General features: G+C 35.6%; 1 protein-coding gene across 1 annotated transcript in view; it reads right to left on the bottom strand.

Annotated features, from left to right (window-relative positions):
* Positions 1–17,342, bottom strand: part of INTS11 (integrator complex subunit 11) — a 29,909-nt gene that overhangs the window by 8,748 nt on the left and 3,819 nt on the right. Inside the window, exons 6-12 of the mRNA XM_053997360.1 lie at positions 16,482–16,580; positions 11,429–11,463; positions 7,865–8,003; positions 5,857–5,921; positions 3,298–3,487; positions 2,626–2,709; positions 2,293–2,382 (exon numbers count right to left, since the gene is read on the bottom strand). Of these exons, the coding sequence (XP_053853335.1) occupies positions 2,293–2,382; positions 2,626–2,709; positions 3,298–3,487; positions 5,857–5,921; positions 7,865–8,003; positions 11,429–11,463; positions 16,482–16,580 (702 nt within the window). The remainder of the gene's footprint in view (positions 1–2,292; positions 2,383–2,625; positions 2,710–3,297; positions 3,488–5,856; positions 5,922–7,864; positions 8,004–11,428; positions 11,464–16,481; positions 16,581–17,342) is intronic.

The raw sequence follows: 17,342 nt of genomic DNA, 5'->3' as shown, positions 1-17,342 counted from the left end.
GCCGCCCCACCTGACTGTGCTGAGGGATCCAAAATGGATCAAAAATGTCATTTTCAAGTTTTAATGCCGTTCCCTCCTCTGCCATGGAAAACAATCCTAACTCATGTCCAAGAGATCACTGCAATTAACTGGGCTTCATTAGTGATAATTAAGGTGTTACTGGATCATTTCCTTGAGGGGAGCTGTGAATGCCGCCCCACCTGACTGTGCTGAGGGATCCAAAATATCATTTTCAAGTTTTAACGCCATTCCCTCCTCCCCCATGGAAAACAATCCTAACTCATGTCCAAGAGATCACTGCAATTAACTGGGCTTCATTAGTGATAATTAAGGTGTTACAGGATCAGTTCCTTGAGGGGAGGTGTGAATGCCGCCCCACCTGACTGTGCCGAGGGATCCAAAATGGATCAAAAATGTGATTTTCAAGTTTTAATGCCATTCCCTCCTCCCACATGGAAAACAATCCTAATTCATGTCTATGGGATCACAAGGGATCACTGCAATTAACTGGGCTTCATTAATGCTAATTAAGGTGTTACAGGATCATTTCCTTGAGGGGAGGTGTGACTGACCCCACCTGAGGGATCCAAAATGGATCCAAAATGTCATTTTCAAGTTTTAATGCCATTCCCTCCTCTCACCTGGAAATCCATCCTAATTCACATTCAAGGGGGTCCCTGCAATTAGCTGAACTTCATTAGTGCTAATTAAGGCGTTACAGGATCAGTTACTGTGCTGAGGGGTCCAAAATGGATCAAAAACGTCATTTTCAAGTTTTAACGCCATTCCCTCCTCCCCCATGGAAATCCATCCTGTCCATCATGTCCAAGAGATCACTGCAATTAACTGGGCTTCATTAGTGCTAATTAAGGCATTACAGGATCAGGTCCTTGAGGGGAGCTGTGACTGACACCCCACCTGACTCTGCTGAGGGATCCAAAATGGATCAAAAACGTCATTGATCAGTATATATCAATATGAAAGTTGAAAAATATATCAATATGAAAATTGAAAAATATATCGATATAAAAATTGAAAAATATATCAGTATAAAAATTGAAAAATATATCAATATATACCAATATATAGCAATATAAATCAGTATATATCAATATGAAAATTGAAAAATATATCAGTATAAAAATTGAAAAATATATCAATATATACCAATATATAGCAATATAAATCAGTATATATCAATATGAAAATTGAAAAATATATCAATATAAAAATTGAAAAATATATCAATACAAAAATTGAAAAATATATCAATATAAAAATTGAAAAATATATTGATATATAGCAATATATAGCAATATAAATCAGTATATATCAATATAAAAATTGAAAAATATATCAATATAAAAATTGAAAAATATATCGATATATAGCAATATAAATCAGTATATATCAATATGAAAATTGAAAAATATATCAATATAAAAATTGAAAAATATATCGATATGTACCTATATATACCAATATAAATCAGTATATACCAATATAAAAATTGAAAAATATATCAGTATAAAAATTGAAAAATATATCAATATATATCAATATAAAACTTGAAAAATATATCAATATATAGCAATATAAAACTTGAAAAATATATCAATATATAGCATTATACCAATATAAATCAGTATATATCAATATAAAAATTGAAAAATATATCAATACATAGCAACATATAGCAATATAAAAATTGAAAAATATATCAGTATAAAAATTGAAAAATATATCAATATATAGCAATATAAAAATAGAAAAATATATCAATATATAGCAACATATAGCAATATAAATCAGTATATATCAATATGAAAATTGAAAAATATATCAATATATGTCAATATAAAACTTGAAAAATATATCAATATATCAATATATATCAATATATATCAATATACCAATATATCATTATATATCAATATAAAAATGGAAATATATATCAATATAAAAATTGAAAAAGATATGAATATATCAATATAAAAATTGAAAAATATATCAGTATATATCAAAAATATATCAATATATATCATCATATATCAATATATATTTAATTTTACTAAAATTTAGTAACCTCAGTTTTACAGCAGAAGGGCCCTCAAAGTTTTTTTGCTTTTTTTTTTTTTTTTTTTGGCAGAAATTAATGCAAAAGGAAAAGAAAAAAAAAAACCAAACCAACTTTGCTAAAGCAAAAATTAAAAAAAAAACCCAAGTGCACCTCCGGGTGTAAAGAAGATTTGGAGGCATTTTTCAGTGCTGGAAATTGAAAATCCAACTCACGATTTGTCTCCCTTCCATCTCCAGCTTCCTCTGCCCGCTGAGGATCTTGTGGCCCACGGTTCCCTGCACGCAGTAGCCAGGCATGATCACCTGGGGACACAAAAACCAGCCAGGAAAATCAAAAATTCCACGGATCTGGGCTGGCAAATCCACCTTAAACACCAGGAGAGCCCCAGGTTTAGAGCCAGCTCAAAGAGGGGTTTTGTCCTTTAATTCCAGCTCCTCAAGAAAAGCTTTGCTGCCATCTCTGTAGTTGGAACTGGCATCAATGTGAGAAATCACCCCCCACCAAAAAAAAAAAATAAAAAAAAAATAAAAAAACCAATTTCTCACCATATTCTTCTCATTCCCTGCCCATTTCCGGAAGATTTGGAGGGATTGTCCTGCATGGAGCATCCCAGGGGTTGCAAACACCACCTGCAAGCCAAAGGAGTGCCAGAAATCACTGCAAAAATCCCTTTTTTCCCACCCTAAATCCCTTTTTTTCCACGCAGAGCATCCCCCCATCCCCACCCCCAGCACTGCACAAATGGGGATTTTTTCCTATTTGATTTTTTTTTTTTTTTCCCCCTCCACCCTCATCTAAAATTCCCAGGAGCTGTTTTAAAGAAATAAACCCAACATTTCCCTGTTTTAGGAAATATTTGTGAGCATCCCCAGTGTCTGGTGGAAAACTCTGAGTGGGTGTTTTTTTTTTTTATTATTTTTATTTTTTTTTTTTTTAAATAAACCAGCCAGAATTAAAGCAGCAATAAAAGCTTGTGCAGAAAAGAAAACCCCGCCTCGAACCAGGATGCGCAGATGACACAAACATGCAAAAAAAAATTTCATTTTCTCAGAGCTTTTCACCTTTAATTAAATAAAAAAACCAGGAAGAAATGGGATATTTACACAGGTGGCCTGGCCAGGAGAGGATTTGAGGTGGGGTTGATGGCGTGGGGGATTTTTTTTCCCAAGATTTGGGGTCAAAATGGAATTAAAAAAAGCTCCCAAACCCTCACCCACCATGGGCCCGGGGTTGTCTGCAAAGGCTCTGTCAAAGGCTTTGATGTGTTTGAACTCAAACATGTTCCTCTGCACAAAAGTTTTCCTGATTTTCTGGTTGGTCCAGGTGATGAAGAGTTTGTAATAATGGTTGGCTTTCTCCGTCAGGCCCGTGGAGAAATAAATCGGAGCTTTCAGGTTCATCCTTTCCCTGCAAGGAAAAAAAAATTAAAAAGTGAGGGGTAAATAAATCCTGGTTGGTGGTAAAGTTGGGAAAAACAAAAACAGGGAAATACACCCCCCAAAAAAAAAAAAAACACTTTGGGAGACTCCCACAGGTTTTTTGGGATGTATAAATCAATATTTTTTAACAGCACCATGCAGGTTTTAGTGCCTTTCTCACCAAATTCCCTGTAAAAAAGTTGAGGGGTAAATAAATCCTGGTTGGTGGTAAAGTTGGGAAAAACAAAAACAGGGAAATACACCCCAAAAACAGGGAAATACACCCCAAAACCAGGGAAATACATGGGAGTCTCACTTTGGGAGACTCCCATGGTTTTTTTGGGATGTATTTTCCTGTTTTTGGGAGGTATAAATCAATATTTTTTAACAGCACCATGCAGGTTTTAGTGCCTTTCTCACCAAATTCCCTGTAAAAAAAGTTGAGGGGTAAATAAATCCTGGCTGTCCATAAAAACCCCAAGGGTTTTTGGGGTCTATTTCCCTGTTTTTTTTGAGGTATAAATCAATATTTTTTAACAGCACCATGCAGGATTTAGTGCCTTTCTCACTAAATTCCCTGTAAAAAAATTGAGGGGCAAATAAATCCTGGCTGTCCATAAAAACCCCCGAGGTTTTTTTGGGGTGTAATTCCCTGTTTTGTGAACTATAAATCAATATTCTGGCTGTCCATAAAAAGCCCCAAGGGTTTTTTTGGGATACAATTCCCCGTTTGATGAGCTCTAATTCCCTATTCTGGCTGTCCATGAACCTGGGACATTTTTTTTGGGATACAATTCCCCGTTTGATGAGCTCTAATTCACTTTTCTGGCTATCCATGAACCTGGGAGGGTTTTTCTGGCTGTCCATGAACCTGGGAGGGTTTTTTGGGATATAATTCCCTGTTTGATGAGCTCTAATTCCCTATTCTGGCTGTCCATGAACCTGGGAGGGTTTTTTGGGATACAATTCCCCGTTTGATGAGCTCTAATTCCCTATTCTGGCTGTCCATGAACCTGGGAGGGTTTTTTGGGATACAATTCCCCGTTTGATGAGCTCTAATTCCCTATTCTGGCTATCCATGAACCTGGGAGGGTTTTTCTGGCTGTCCATGAACCTGGGAGGGTTTTTCTGGCTGTCCATGAACCTGGGAGGGTTTTTTGGGATACAATTCCCCGTTTGATGAGCTCTAATTCCCTATTCTGGCTGTCCATGAACCTGGGAGGGTTTTTCTGGCTGTCCATGAACCTGGGAGTTTTTTTGGGATACAATTCCCCGTTTGATGAGCTCTAATTCCCTATTCTGGCTATCCATGAACCTGGGACATTTTTTTTGGGATACAATTCCCCATTTGATGAGCTCTAATTCCCTATTCTGGCTGTCCATGAACCTGGGAGTTTTTTTGGGATATAATTCTCTATTTGATGAGCTCTAATTCCCTATTCTGGCTGTCCATGAACCTGGGAGTTTTTTTGGGATATAATTCTCTGTTTGATGAGCTCTAATTCCCTATTCTGACTGTCCATGAACCTAGGACATTTTTTTGGGATACAATCCCCCGTTTGATGAGCTCTAATTCCCTATTCTGGCTGTCCATGAACCTAGGAGAGTTTTTTTTGGGATGTAATTCCCCGTTTGATGAGCTCTAATTCCCTATTCTGGCTATCCATGACCCTAGGACGGTTTTTTGGGATACAATTCCCCGTTTGATGAGCTCTAATTCCCTATTCTGGCTATCCATGACCCTAGGACGGTTTTTTGGGATACAATCCCTGTTTGATGAGCTCTAATTCCCTATTCTGGCTGTCCATGAACCTGGGACATTTTTTTGGGATACAATTCCCCGTTTGATGAGCTCTAATTCCCTATTCTGGCTGTCCATGAACCTGGGAGGGTTTTTCTGGCTGTCCATGAACCTGGGAGTTTTTTTGGGATACAATCCCCCGTTTGATGAGCTCTAATTCACTATTCTGGCTGTCCATGAAGTTCCCATGGGTTTTTTTGGGATATAATCCCCGTTTGATGAGCTCTAATTCCCTATTCTGGCTGTCCATGAACCTGGGAGTTTTTTTGGGATACAATCCCCCGTTTGATGAGCTCTAATTCCCTATTCTGGCTGTCCATGAACCTGGGAGTTTTTTTGGGATACAATCCCCCGTTTGATGAGCTCTAATTCCCTATTCTGGCTATCCATGAACCTGGGAGTTTTTTTGGGATACAATCCCCGTTTGATGAGCTCTAATTCCCTATTCTGGCTATCCATGAACCTGGGAGTTTTTTTGGGATACAATCCCCGTTTGATGAGCTCTACCTCCCCTTTTCCCCCGCAGACAGAGCCGTGCCCGGGCAGCGGGGGCTCACCAGAAGGTTTCCAGTAGAATGCAGAGCTCCTGGGCACGGCCGAGGGCGAAGACCGGGATGAGAACCTGCGAGAGACGCGGAGTCGGCGCCGCCCCCGAGCCTCCCTGCCTCTGAGCTCCCACCTAATCATTAACAGTAATTAGCACTAGTGCTCATTTAATTCTCATTGCGGTTTCATCATAACGAGGCGCTTATTGCTTATTTATTATTGGTTTTAGTTATGATGTGTTTGTTCTCAGGTATTCGTTTCTCGCTATTATTGGTTATTATTTAATTAGAAGGATTTGTTTGGTGTTTATTATGTATTTATTCCTTATTTACTATTATTATTAATTATTATGTACATATGTATGGATGTATTTATTCTGTAGCTATTATTATTTCCTATTCATTATGTATTTATCATGCATTTATTTATAATTGATTATTTAATAACTGTGTATTATTTATTTACTATTAATTATTATATATTTATGCATATATGTATTTATTATCATCTATTATTTAATTACTGTGTATTATTTACTATTAATTATTATATATTTATGTATGGATGTATTTATTCTGTAGCCATTATTATTTTCTATTAATTATGTATTTATCATGCATTTATAATTTATTATTTAATTAGTGCATATTATTTATTTACTATTAATTATTATATATTTATTATTATTATAAATCATTATGCATTTTCTTATGTATTTATTACTAGCATTTATTATTATGTATTTAGTATAATTTAGATGATTTTTATTATTTATTATTGTGTATTTATTATTAATTAATTACTATTTATTATTCTTTCTGTCAAACCCTCTCCCACTTCCTGACACCCTTTAATATTCATTATTATGCATTATTAATGATTATGTATTTTTATTATGTATTTATTATTATTTAAATGATTATTTATTATTTACTTACTAGTGTGTGTTTATTATTATTACCAATTTATTAATTATTATTTATTCTTTCTGTCAAACCCCTCCCACCTCCTGACATCCTTTACTCTTCATTATTTATTAGTAATTATTAAGTAGTTGTATTACATATTTATTATTATTATTGTGTTTATTATTATTACAACTATCGCTATTATTCACGTGATCATTATTAATTATTTATCATTAATTATTCTTCCTGCAGTTTGCAGGGAAGCACCGGGGGCGACTCCGCTCCTGCTGGATTGAAACTGGATTTGGGGAAAACTGGGGAAATTTGGGGATATTCGGGAAATTTGGGGATATTCGGAGACATTCTGGGATATTCTGGGATATTTTGGGATATTCTGGGATGTTTTGGGATATTTTTGGATATTAGGGGATGTTTTGGGATACTTTGGGATATTTGGGGATATTTGGGGATATTCGGGGATGTTTTGGGACATTTTGGGATATTCTGGGATATTTGGGAATATTCTGGGACATTTTGGGATATTTGGGGACGTTTTGGGACATTTTGGGATATTCTGGGATATTCTGGGATATTTTGGGACATTTTGGGGCATTCTGGGATGTTTTGGGATATTTTGGGATGTTTTGGGACATTTTGGGAAATTCTGGGATGTTTTGGGATGTTTTGGGATATTTGGGGATATTTGGGAATATTCGGGGATGTTTTGGGACATTTGGGGATATCCTGGGCTATTCTGGGACATTTTGGGACATTCTGGGACATTTTGGGCTATTCTGGGCTATTTTGGGCTATTTTGGGCTATTCTGGGCTGTTTTGGGATATTCTGGGCTGTTTTGGGATATTCTGGGATATTTTGGGATATTTGGAGATGTTTTGGGACTTTTGGGACATTTGGGGATATCCTGGGCTATTCTGGGACATTTTGGGACATTCTGGGACATTTTGGGCTATTCTGGGCTATTTTGGGCTATTTTGGGCTATTCTGGGCTGTTTTGGGATATTCTGGGCTATTTTGGGATGTTTTGGGATATTTGGAGACGTTTTGGGCTGTTCTGGGCTGTACGGGGATGTTTCTGAGGGCGCGCTGTACCTTCCCTCCTCTCTCCACGGTCTCGTGGACTTTCTTGAGGAAATCCCTCTCCCGGCAGCGCTTGGAGTCGCGGATGGTGGTGGCGTAGGTGGACTCGGTGATCAGCAGATCCGGGCGGCACTTGTCGATCCAGGCGGCCCTGGGCACGGAACAGCGCCGGGTCACCGCGGGGAACGGCCCCGGCTGCCTCAGCTGGGACAATCTCAACCCAGAACCTGCGACCCAGAACCTGCAACCCAGAACCTGCGACCCAGCTCAGAATCTGCAACCCAGAACCTGCGACCCAGAACCTGCGACCCAGAACCTGCGACCCAGAACCTGCAACCCAGAACCTGCAACCCAGAACCTGCAACCCAGCTCAAAATCTGCAACCCAGCTCAGAACCTGCGACCCAGCACAGAATCTGCATCCCAGCTCAGAACCTGCAACCCAGAATCTGCAACCCAGAACCTGCAACCCAGCTCAAAATCTGCAACCCAGCTCAGAACCTGCAACCCAGCTCAGAACCTGCAACCCAGCAGAGAATCTGAAACCCAGCTGAGAACCTGCAACGCAGCTCAAAATCTGCAACCCAGCTGAGAACCTGCAACCCAGCTCAAAATCTGCGACCCAGCTCAGAATCTGCAATCCATCTAAAAATCTGCAATCCAGCTCAAAATCTGCAACCCAACTCAAAGTCTGCAACCCAGCTCAGAATCTGCAACCCAGCGGAGAATCTGCAACCCAGCTCAGAACCTGAGACCCAGCTCAGAACCTGCAACCCAGCTTAGAACCTGCAACCCGGCTCAGAATCTCAATCCATCTCAAAATCTGCAACCCAGCTCAGAATCTGCAACCCAGCTGAGAACCTGCAACCCAGCTCAAAATCTGCAACCCAGCTCAGAATCTGCGACCCAGCTCAAAATCTGCGACCCACCTCAGAATCTGCGACCCAGCTGAGAATCTGCAACCCAGAACCTGCAACCCAGCTCAGAATCTGCAATCCATCTAAAAATCTGCAATCCAGCTCAAAATCTGCAACCCAACTCAAAGTCTGCAACCCAGCTCAGAATCTGCAACCCAGCTGAGAATCTGCAACCCAGCTCAAAATCTGCAACCCTGCTGGGAATCTCGATTCCAGCTGGGAACCTGTGACCCTGCTGGGAACCTCTAATCCTGCTGGGAGCCTGCAACCCCGCTGGGAACATGCAACCACGCTGGGAACCTGCGACTCATCTCAAAATCTGCAACCCAGCTGAGAATCTGCAATCCATGTCAAAATCTGCAACCCCACTGGGAATCTCTAATCCAGCTGGGAACGTCTAATCCAGCTGGGAGCCTGCGACCCAGCTCAAAATCTTCAACCCAGCTCAAAATCTGCAACCCCACTGGGAATCTCTAATCCAGCTGGGAACCCGCAATCCACTGGGGGAATCTGCAACTCCACTGGGGAATCTCTAATCCAGCTGGGAATCTGCAACCCCGCTGGGAACCTGGAACCCATCTCAAAATCTGCAACCCAGCTCAGAATCTGTGACCCTGCTGGGAATCTGCAACCCCGCTCAAAACCTCTAATCCAGCTGGGAATCTGCAACCCATTGTGGAATCATCTCCAAACCCATCCCAAAATCTCCAAACCCATCTCAAAATCTCCAAACCCATCTCAAAATCTCCAAACCCATCCCAAAATCTCCAAACCCAACTCAAAATCTCCAAACCCAACTCAAAATCTCCAAACCCATCTCAAAATCTCCAACCCAACTCAAAATCTCCAAACCCATCCCAAAATCTCCAACCCAACTCAAAATCTCCAAACCCATCCCAAAATCTCCAAACCCATCTCAAAATCTCCAAATCCATCTCAAAATCTCCAAACCCATCTCAAAATCTCCAAATCCATCTCAAAATCTCCAGCCCAGCTGGAAATCTCTGGACTGGGGAATGGCACTGTGGCCACAGGACTAAAGCGTGCCTTTGGGATGCTGAGCTTTGCTTAAATTAATCCAGCTCAAAATTGAAGTTGCAGAGCTCAAAAAGCAGTATTTATCCAGTTTATGACCAGGTTTAAATGCATTAAAACTCAAAGATCACAGCAGGAAATGGTTTCTGGCCTTTTTCATCCAAAAATCTCCAAGCTGGATTGGAGAATGGCACCGTGTCCACAAGAAATGGGAATAAAGTGGAAATGGGAACAAAGTGTGCTTTGGGAATGCTGTGGTTGCTTAATTTAAATTAATCCAGCTCAAAATGGAAATTATAGAGCTCAAAAAGCAGTATTTATCCAGTTTATTACCAGTTTTGAATGCATTAATTTAAATGCATTAAAATTCAAAGGTCACAGCAGGAAATGGTTTCTGGAGTTTTTAATCTGAAAATCTCCAAGCTGGATTGGGGAATGGCACAGTGTCCACAGGAAATGGGAATAAATAAATACAGGAAAATAATAAAGGAAAATAAACAAAGGAATATAATAAATAAAGGAAATGGGAATAAATCCCATAATAACTCTGGAATTCCGTGGTAGCTCTGTTTAAATTAATCCAGCTCAAAATTGAAGTTACAGAGCTCAAAAAGCAACATTTATCCAGTTTAAATGCATAATTAAATGTATCCAGTTTTAAATGCATTAAAATATTCACCTGAATAGCAGGGATGTAAAAAATCTCTCATATATGCCAGTGAAAATACATACATGAGAGATTTATAATATTCTAACACGTGAAGTTTGTGATTAATAATCTCTTAGAAAGTAAAAAAACACCATGAAAAAACCATTGCAAACAGTGAAGTCCAACTAGTACACAGCCCTAAAAATGAATTAATCGATTAAAAATGAATTAATCGATTAAAAATGAATTAATCTGTTAGAAATGAATTAATCGATTAAAAATGAATTAATCTGTTAAAAATGAATTAATCGATTAAAAATGAATTAATCTGTTAAAAATGAATTAATCTGTTAAAAATGAATTAATCGATTAAAAATGAATTAATCTGTTAAAAATGAATTAATCTGTTAGAAATGAATTAATCTGTTAGAAATGAATTAATCGATTAAAAATGAATTAATCTGTTAAAAATGAATTAATCTGTTAAAAATGAATTAATCGATTAAAAATGAATTAATCTGTTAAAAATAAATTAATCGATTAAAAATGAATTAATCAATTAAAAATGAATTAATCTGTTAAAAAAGAAATAATCGATTAAAAATGAATTAATCTGTTAAAAATAAATTAATCGATTAAAAATGAATTAATGTGTTAGAAATGAATTAATCTGTTAAAAATGAATTAATCTGTTAGAAATGAATTAATCTGTTAAAAATGAATTAATCGATTAAAAATGAATTAATCTGTTAGAAATGAATTAATGTGAGTATTCAGATCGCACCAAGGCCTATCAGGCAGGTTTAAGGTCAAGATCTTCACTCCCACTATTCAAAATTGCATTTCTATTTCCAGCAGAGACATCATTAAATATTCCAAATAATTAAAGCTGATGAGCCCCTGCAATTAACAGGAGCTGTGCTGGGAGCTCGCAGTGAGAAATCCCCAGAAGTCCCCAAATGCAGCTTTTACTCACCCCAGGTGCCTGTCAGGTGTCATGTTGTAATCACCCTGCGGGGACAGAACCAGGCACATTGGCTGGTTTTGCCTTCAGATCATTTTGAGCCCCCAACAGAAGCTCAAATGTATAAAATAAATAATATTTATATATAATAATGTATAAATACAATATAGAAAATATATCATACATATATAAATAAATATATATATAAGAGATTATTTTGAGCCTCCAAGGGAGGCTCAAATGTATAAAATAAATATATTTATATATAATAATGTATAAATGTAATATAGAAAATATATCATACATATATAAATAAATATATAAATAAGAGATTATTTCGAGGCTCCAAGGGAGGCTCAAATGTATAAAATAAATAATATTTAATAATATTATAATAATAATTATATTATTATAATTATGTATATATATTATATATATATATAATTATCCATAATAATATATTATATTATTTTGAGCCTCCATAGAGGCTCAAATGTATAATATAAATAATATTTATATATAATAATGTATAAATATAATATAGAAAATACATCATACATATATAAATAAAAATATATATAAGATAATTTTGAGCCTCCAACAGAGGCTCAAATGTATAAAATAAATATATTTTTATATAATAATGTATAAATATAATATAGAAAATATATCACACATATATAAATAAAAATATATATAAGAGATTATTTCGAGCCTCCAAGGGAGGCTCAAATGTATAATATAAATATATTTATATATAATAATGTATAAATGTAATATAGAAAATATATCATACATATATAAATAAAAAAATATATATTATTTTATTTTGAGCCTCCAAGGGAGACTCAGATGTATAAAATAAATAATATTTAATAATATTATAATAATAATTATATTATTATAATTATTAATTATATATATATAATATATATATATTTATCCATAATAATATATTATATTATTTTGAGCCTCCAACAGAGGCTCAAATGTATAAAATAAATATATTTTTATATAATAATGTATAAATATAATATAGAAAATACATCATACATATATAAATAAATATATATATATAAGAGATTATTTTGAGCCTCCAACAGAGGCTCAAATGTATAAAATAAATATATTTTTATATAATAATGTATAAATGTAATATAGAAAATATATCATACATATATAAATAAAAATATATATATTATTTTATTTTGAGCCTCCAACGGAGGCTCAAATGTATAATATAAATAATATTTATATATAATAATGTATAAATACAATATAGAAAATATATCATACATATATAAATAAATATATATATAAGAGATTATTTTGAGCCTGAACAGAGGCTCAAATGTATAAAATAAATAATATTTATATATAATAATGTATAAATATAATATAGAAAATACATCATACATATATAAATAAAAATATATATAAGAGATTATTTTGAGCCTCCAACAGAGGCTCAAATGTATAATATAAATAATATTTATATATAATAATGTATAAATGTAATATAGAAAATACATCATACATATATAAATAAATATATATATAAGATATTATTTTGAGCCTCCAACGGAAGCTCAAATGTATAAAATATTTATATATAATAATGTATAAATATAATATAGAAAATATATCATACATATATAAATAAAAATATATATAAGAGATTATGTTGAGCCTCCAACAGAGGCTCAAATGTATAATATAAATATATTTTTATATAATAATGTATAAATATAATATAGAAAATACATCATACATATATAAATAAAATATATATATAAGAGATTATTTTCAGCCTCAAAGGGAGGCTCAAATGTATAATATAAATAATGTTTATATAAAATAATGTATAAATATAATATAGAAAATATATCATACATATATAAATAAATATATATATAAGAGATTATTTTGAGCCTGAACAGAGGCTCAAATGTATAAAATAAATATATTTTTATATAATAATGTATAAATATAATATAGAAAATACATCATAAACATATAAATAAAAATATATATAAGAGATTATTTCGAGCCTCCAAGGGAGATTCAAATGTATAAAATAAATATATTTATATATAATAATGTATAAATGTAATATAGAAAATATATCATACATATATAAATAAAAATATAAATATTATTTTATTTTGAGCCTCCAACGGAGGCTCAGATGTATAAAATAAATAATATTTAATAATATTATAATAATAATTATATTATTATAATTATTAATTATATATAATATATATTATTATATATATATAATTATCCATAATAATATATTATATTATTCTGAGCCTCCAACAGAGGCTCAAATGTATAATATAAATAATGTTTATATAAAATAATGTATAAATGTAATATAGAAAATACATCATACATATATAAATAAAAATATATATAAGAGATCATGTTGAGCCTCCAAAAGAGGCTCAAATGTATAATATAAATAATATTTATATATAATAATGTATAAATGTAATATAGAAAATACATCATACATATATAAATAAAAATATATATAATAACATATGTAATATATAATCTATATTTTATATGACAGTATATATAATATGTAATACATAAAATATATATAGTATTATATATTTCATAATATATTTGTTCCTGTGACATTATGGATATTCTGGGATGTTTTGGGTTATTCTGGGGTTCCTGTGACATTTCGGGATATTCTGGGATGTTTTGGGTTATTCTGGGGTTCCTGTGACATTATGGATATTCTGGGATGTCGGGGTTATTCTGGGGTTCCTGTGACATTATGGATATTCTGGGATGTTTTGGGTTATTCTGGGGTTCCTGTGACATTTCGGGATATTCTGGGATGTTTTGGGTTATTCTGGGGTTCCTGTGACATTTCGGGATATTCTGGGATGTCGGGGTTATTCTGGGGTTCCTGTGACATTATGGATATTCTGGGATGTCGGGGTTATTCTGGGGTTCCTGTGACATTATGGATATTCTGGGATGTCGGGGTTATTCTGGGGTTCCTGTGACATTATGGATATTCTGGGATGTCGGGGTTATTCTGGGGTTCCTGTGACATTATGGATATTCTGGGATGTCGGGGTTATTCTGGGGTTCCTGTGACATTATGGATATTCTGGGATGTTTTGGGTTATTCTGGGGTTCCTGTGACATTATGGATATTCTGGGATGTCGGGGTTATTCTGGGGTTCCCGTGACATTATGGATATTCTGGGATGTCGGGGTTATTCTGGGGTTCCTGTGACATTTCGGGATATTCTGGGATGTTTTGGGTTATTCTGGGGTTCCTGTGGCATTATGGATATTCTGGGATGTCGGGGTTATTCTGGGGTTCCTGTGACATGATGGATATTCTGGGATGTTTTGGGTTATTCTGGGGTTCCTGTGACATTATGGATATTCTGGGATGTCGGGGTTATTCTGGGGTTCCTGTGACATGATGGATATTCTGGGATGTTTTGGGTTATTCTGGGGTTCCTGTGACATTATGGATATTCTGGGATGTCGGGGTTATTCTGGGGTTCCTGTGACATTATGGATATTCTGGGATGTCGGGGTTATTCTGGGGTTCCTGTGACATGATGGATATTCTGGGATGTTTTGGGTTATTCTGGGGTTCCTGTGACATTATGGATATTCTGGGATGTCGGGGTTATTCTGGGTTCCTGTGACATTTCGGGATATTCTGGGATGTTTTGGGTTATTCTGGGTTCCTGTGACATTATGGATATTCTGGGATGTTTTGGGTTATTCTGGGGTTCCTGTGACATTATGGATATTCTGGGATGTCGGGGTTATTCCGGGGTTCCTGTGACATTATGGATATTCTGGGATGTCGGGGTTATTCTGGGGTTCCTGTGACATTATGGATATTCTGGGATGTTTTGGGTTATTCTGGGGTTCCTGTGACATTATGGATATTCTGGGATGTTTTGGGTTATTCTGGGGTTCCTGTGACATTATGGATATTCTGGGATGTCGGGGTTATTCTGGGGTTCCTGTGACATTATGGATATTCTGGGATGTCGGGGTTATTCTGGGGTTCCTGTGACATTTCGGGATATTCTGGGATGTTTTGGGTTATTCTGGGGTTCCTGTGACATTATGGATATTCTGGGATGTCGGGGTTATTCTGGGGTTCCTGTGACATTTCGGGATATTCTGGGATGTTTTGGGTTATTCTGGGGTTCCTGTGACATTATGGATATTCTGGGATGTCGGGGTTATTCTGGGGTTCCTGTGACATTATGGATATTCTGGGATGTTTTGGGTTATTCTGGGGTTCCTGTGACATTATGGATATTCTGGGATGTCGGGGTTATTCTGGGGTTCCTGTGACATTTTGGGATATTCTGGGATGTCGGGGTTATTCTGGGGTTCCTGTGACATTATGGATATTCTGGGATGTCGGGGTTATTCTGGGTTCCTGTGACATTTCGGGATATTCTGGGATGTTTTGGGTTATTCTGGGGTTCCCGTGACATTATGGATATTCTGGGATGTCGGGGTTATTCTGGGGTTCCTGTGACATTTCGGGATATTCTGGGATGTCGGGGTTATTCTGGGGTTCCTGTGACATTTCGGGATATTCTGGGATGTTTTGGGTTATTCTGGGGTTCCTGTGACATTATGGATATTCTGGGATGTCGGGGTTATTCTGGGGTTCCCGTGACATTATGGATATTCTGGGATGTTTTGGGTTATTCTGGGGTTCCCGTGACATTATGGATATTCTGGGATGTTTTGGGTTATTCTGGGGTTCCTGTGACATTTCGGGATATTCTGGGATGTCGGGGTTATTCTGGGTTCCTGTGACATTATGGATATTCTGGGATGTTTTGGGTTATTCTGGGGTTCCTGTGACATTATGGATATTCTGGGATGTTTTGGGTTATTCTGGGGTTCCTGTGACATTATGGATATTCTGGGATGTCGGGGTTATTCTGGGGTTCCTGTGACATGATGGATATTCTGGGATGTCGGGGTTATTCTGAGCTGTTCAGCACAGGGAAGGACACTCCCTGGAGCAATCCCCACTCACCGTGTACACCACGGACTCGCAGCCCACCTTGATGTGGAACATGGCAGCCCCCAGCACGTGCCCCGCGTAGTAAGCCTTGATCTCCAGCTCCTCATCCACCTGAGCACCAATTAATACACTTAATTACTGCCCAATCGCCGAGAAATGCCTGATTGTAATTAACACAACAGACTCTATCTTTGTTGTTATTAATTATAATTATTGTCGTCATCTTGTCCAAATGTGGATAAATACGTTATTATAATTATCGTAATGAATTCTATAATTATTATTAATTATAAATTACAATTATTAGACTAAATTATTGATCAAATGTGGATAAATAATTATTATTAATTCGATCATTAATTTTAATTTAACCCCTTGTTTCCTTAGCTGTATTTTAACTTAACCCCTTGATTCATTAGCTGTATTTTTAACTTAATCCCTCGATTCATTAGCTGTATTTTTAATTTAATCCCCTTGATTCATTAGCTGTTTTTAATTTAATCCTTTGATTCATTAATTGTATTTTTAATTTAACGCCTTGATTCCTTAGCTGTATTTTACCTTAACCGCTTGATTAATTAGCTGTAATTTAAATTTAACTTAACCCCTTGATTCCTTAGGTGTATTTTTAACTTAACCCCTTGATTCATTAGCTGTATTTTAAATTTAATTTAACCCCTTGATTCATTAGCTGTATTTTAAATTTAACTTAACCCCTTGATTCCTTAGCTGTATTTTTAATTTAACCCCTTGATTAATTAGGTGTATTTCTAACTTAACCCCTTGATTTCTGAGGTGTATTTCTAACTTAACCCCTTGATTTCTGAGGAGTATTTTTAATTTAACCCCTTGATTTCTGAGGTGTATTTCTAA

This window comes from Vidua macroura, chromosome 23 (genome assembly GCF_024509145.1).
Source record: "Vidua macroura isolate BioBank_ID:100142 chromosome 23, ASM2450914v1, whole genome shotgun sequence".
Taxonomy (NCBI): domain Eukaryota; kingdom Metazoa; phylum Chordata; class Aves; order Passeriformes; family Viduidae; genus Vidua; species Vidua macroura.
Note: the sequence above shows the minus strand (reverse complement) of the source record. Positions and strands in the feature narration are given on the sequence as shown.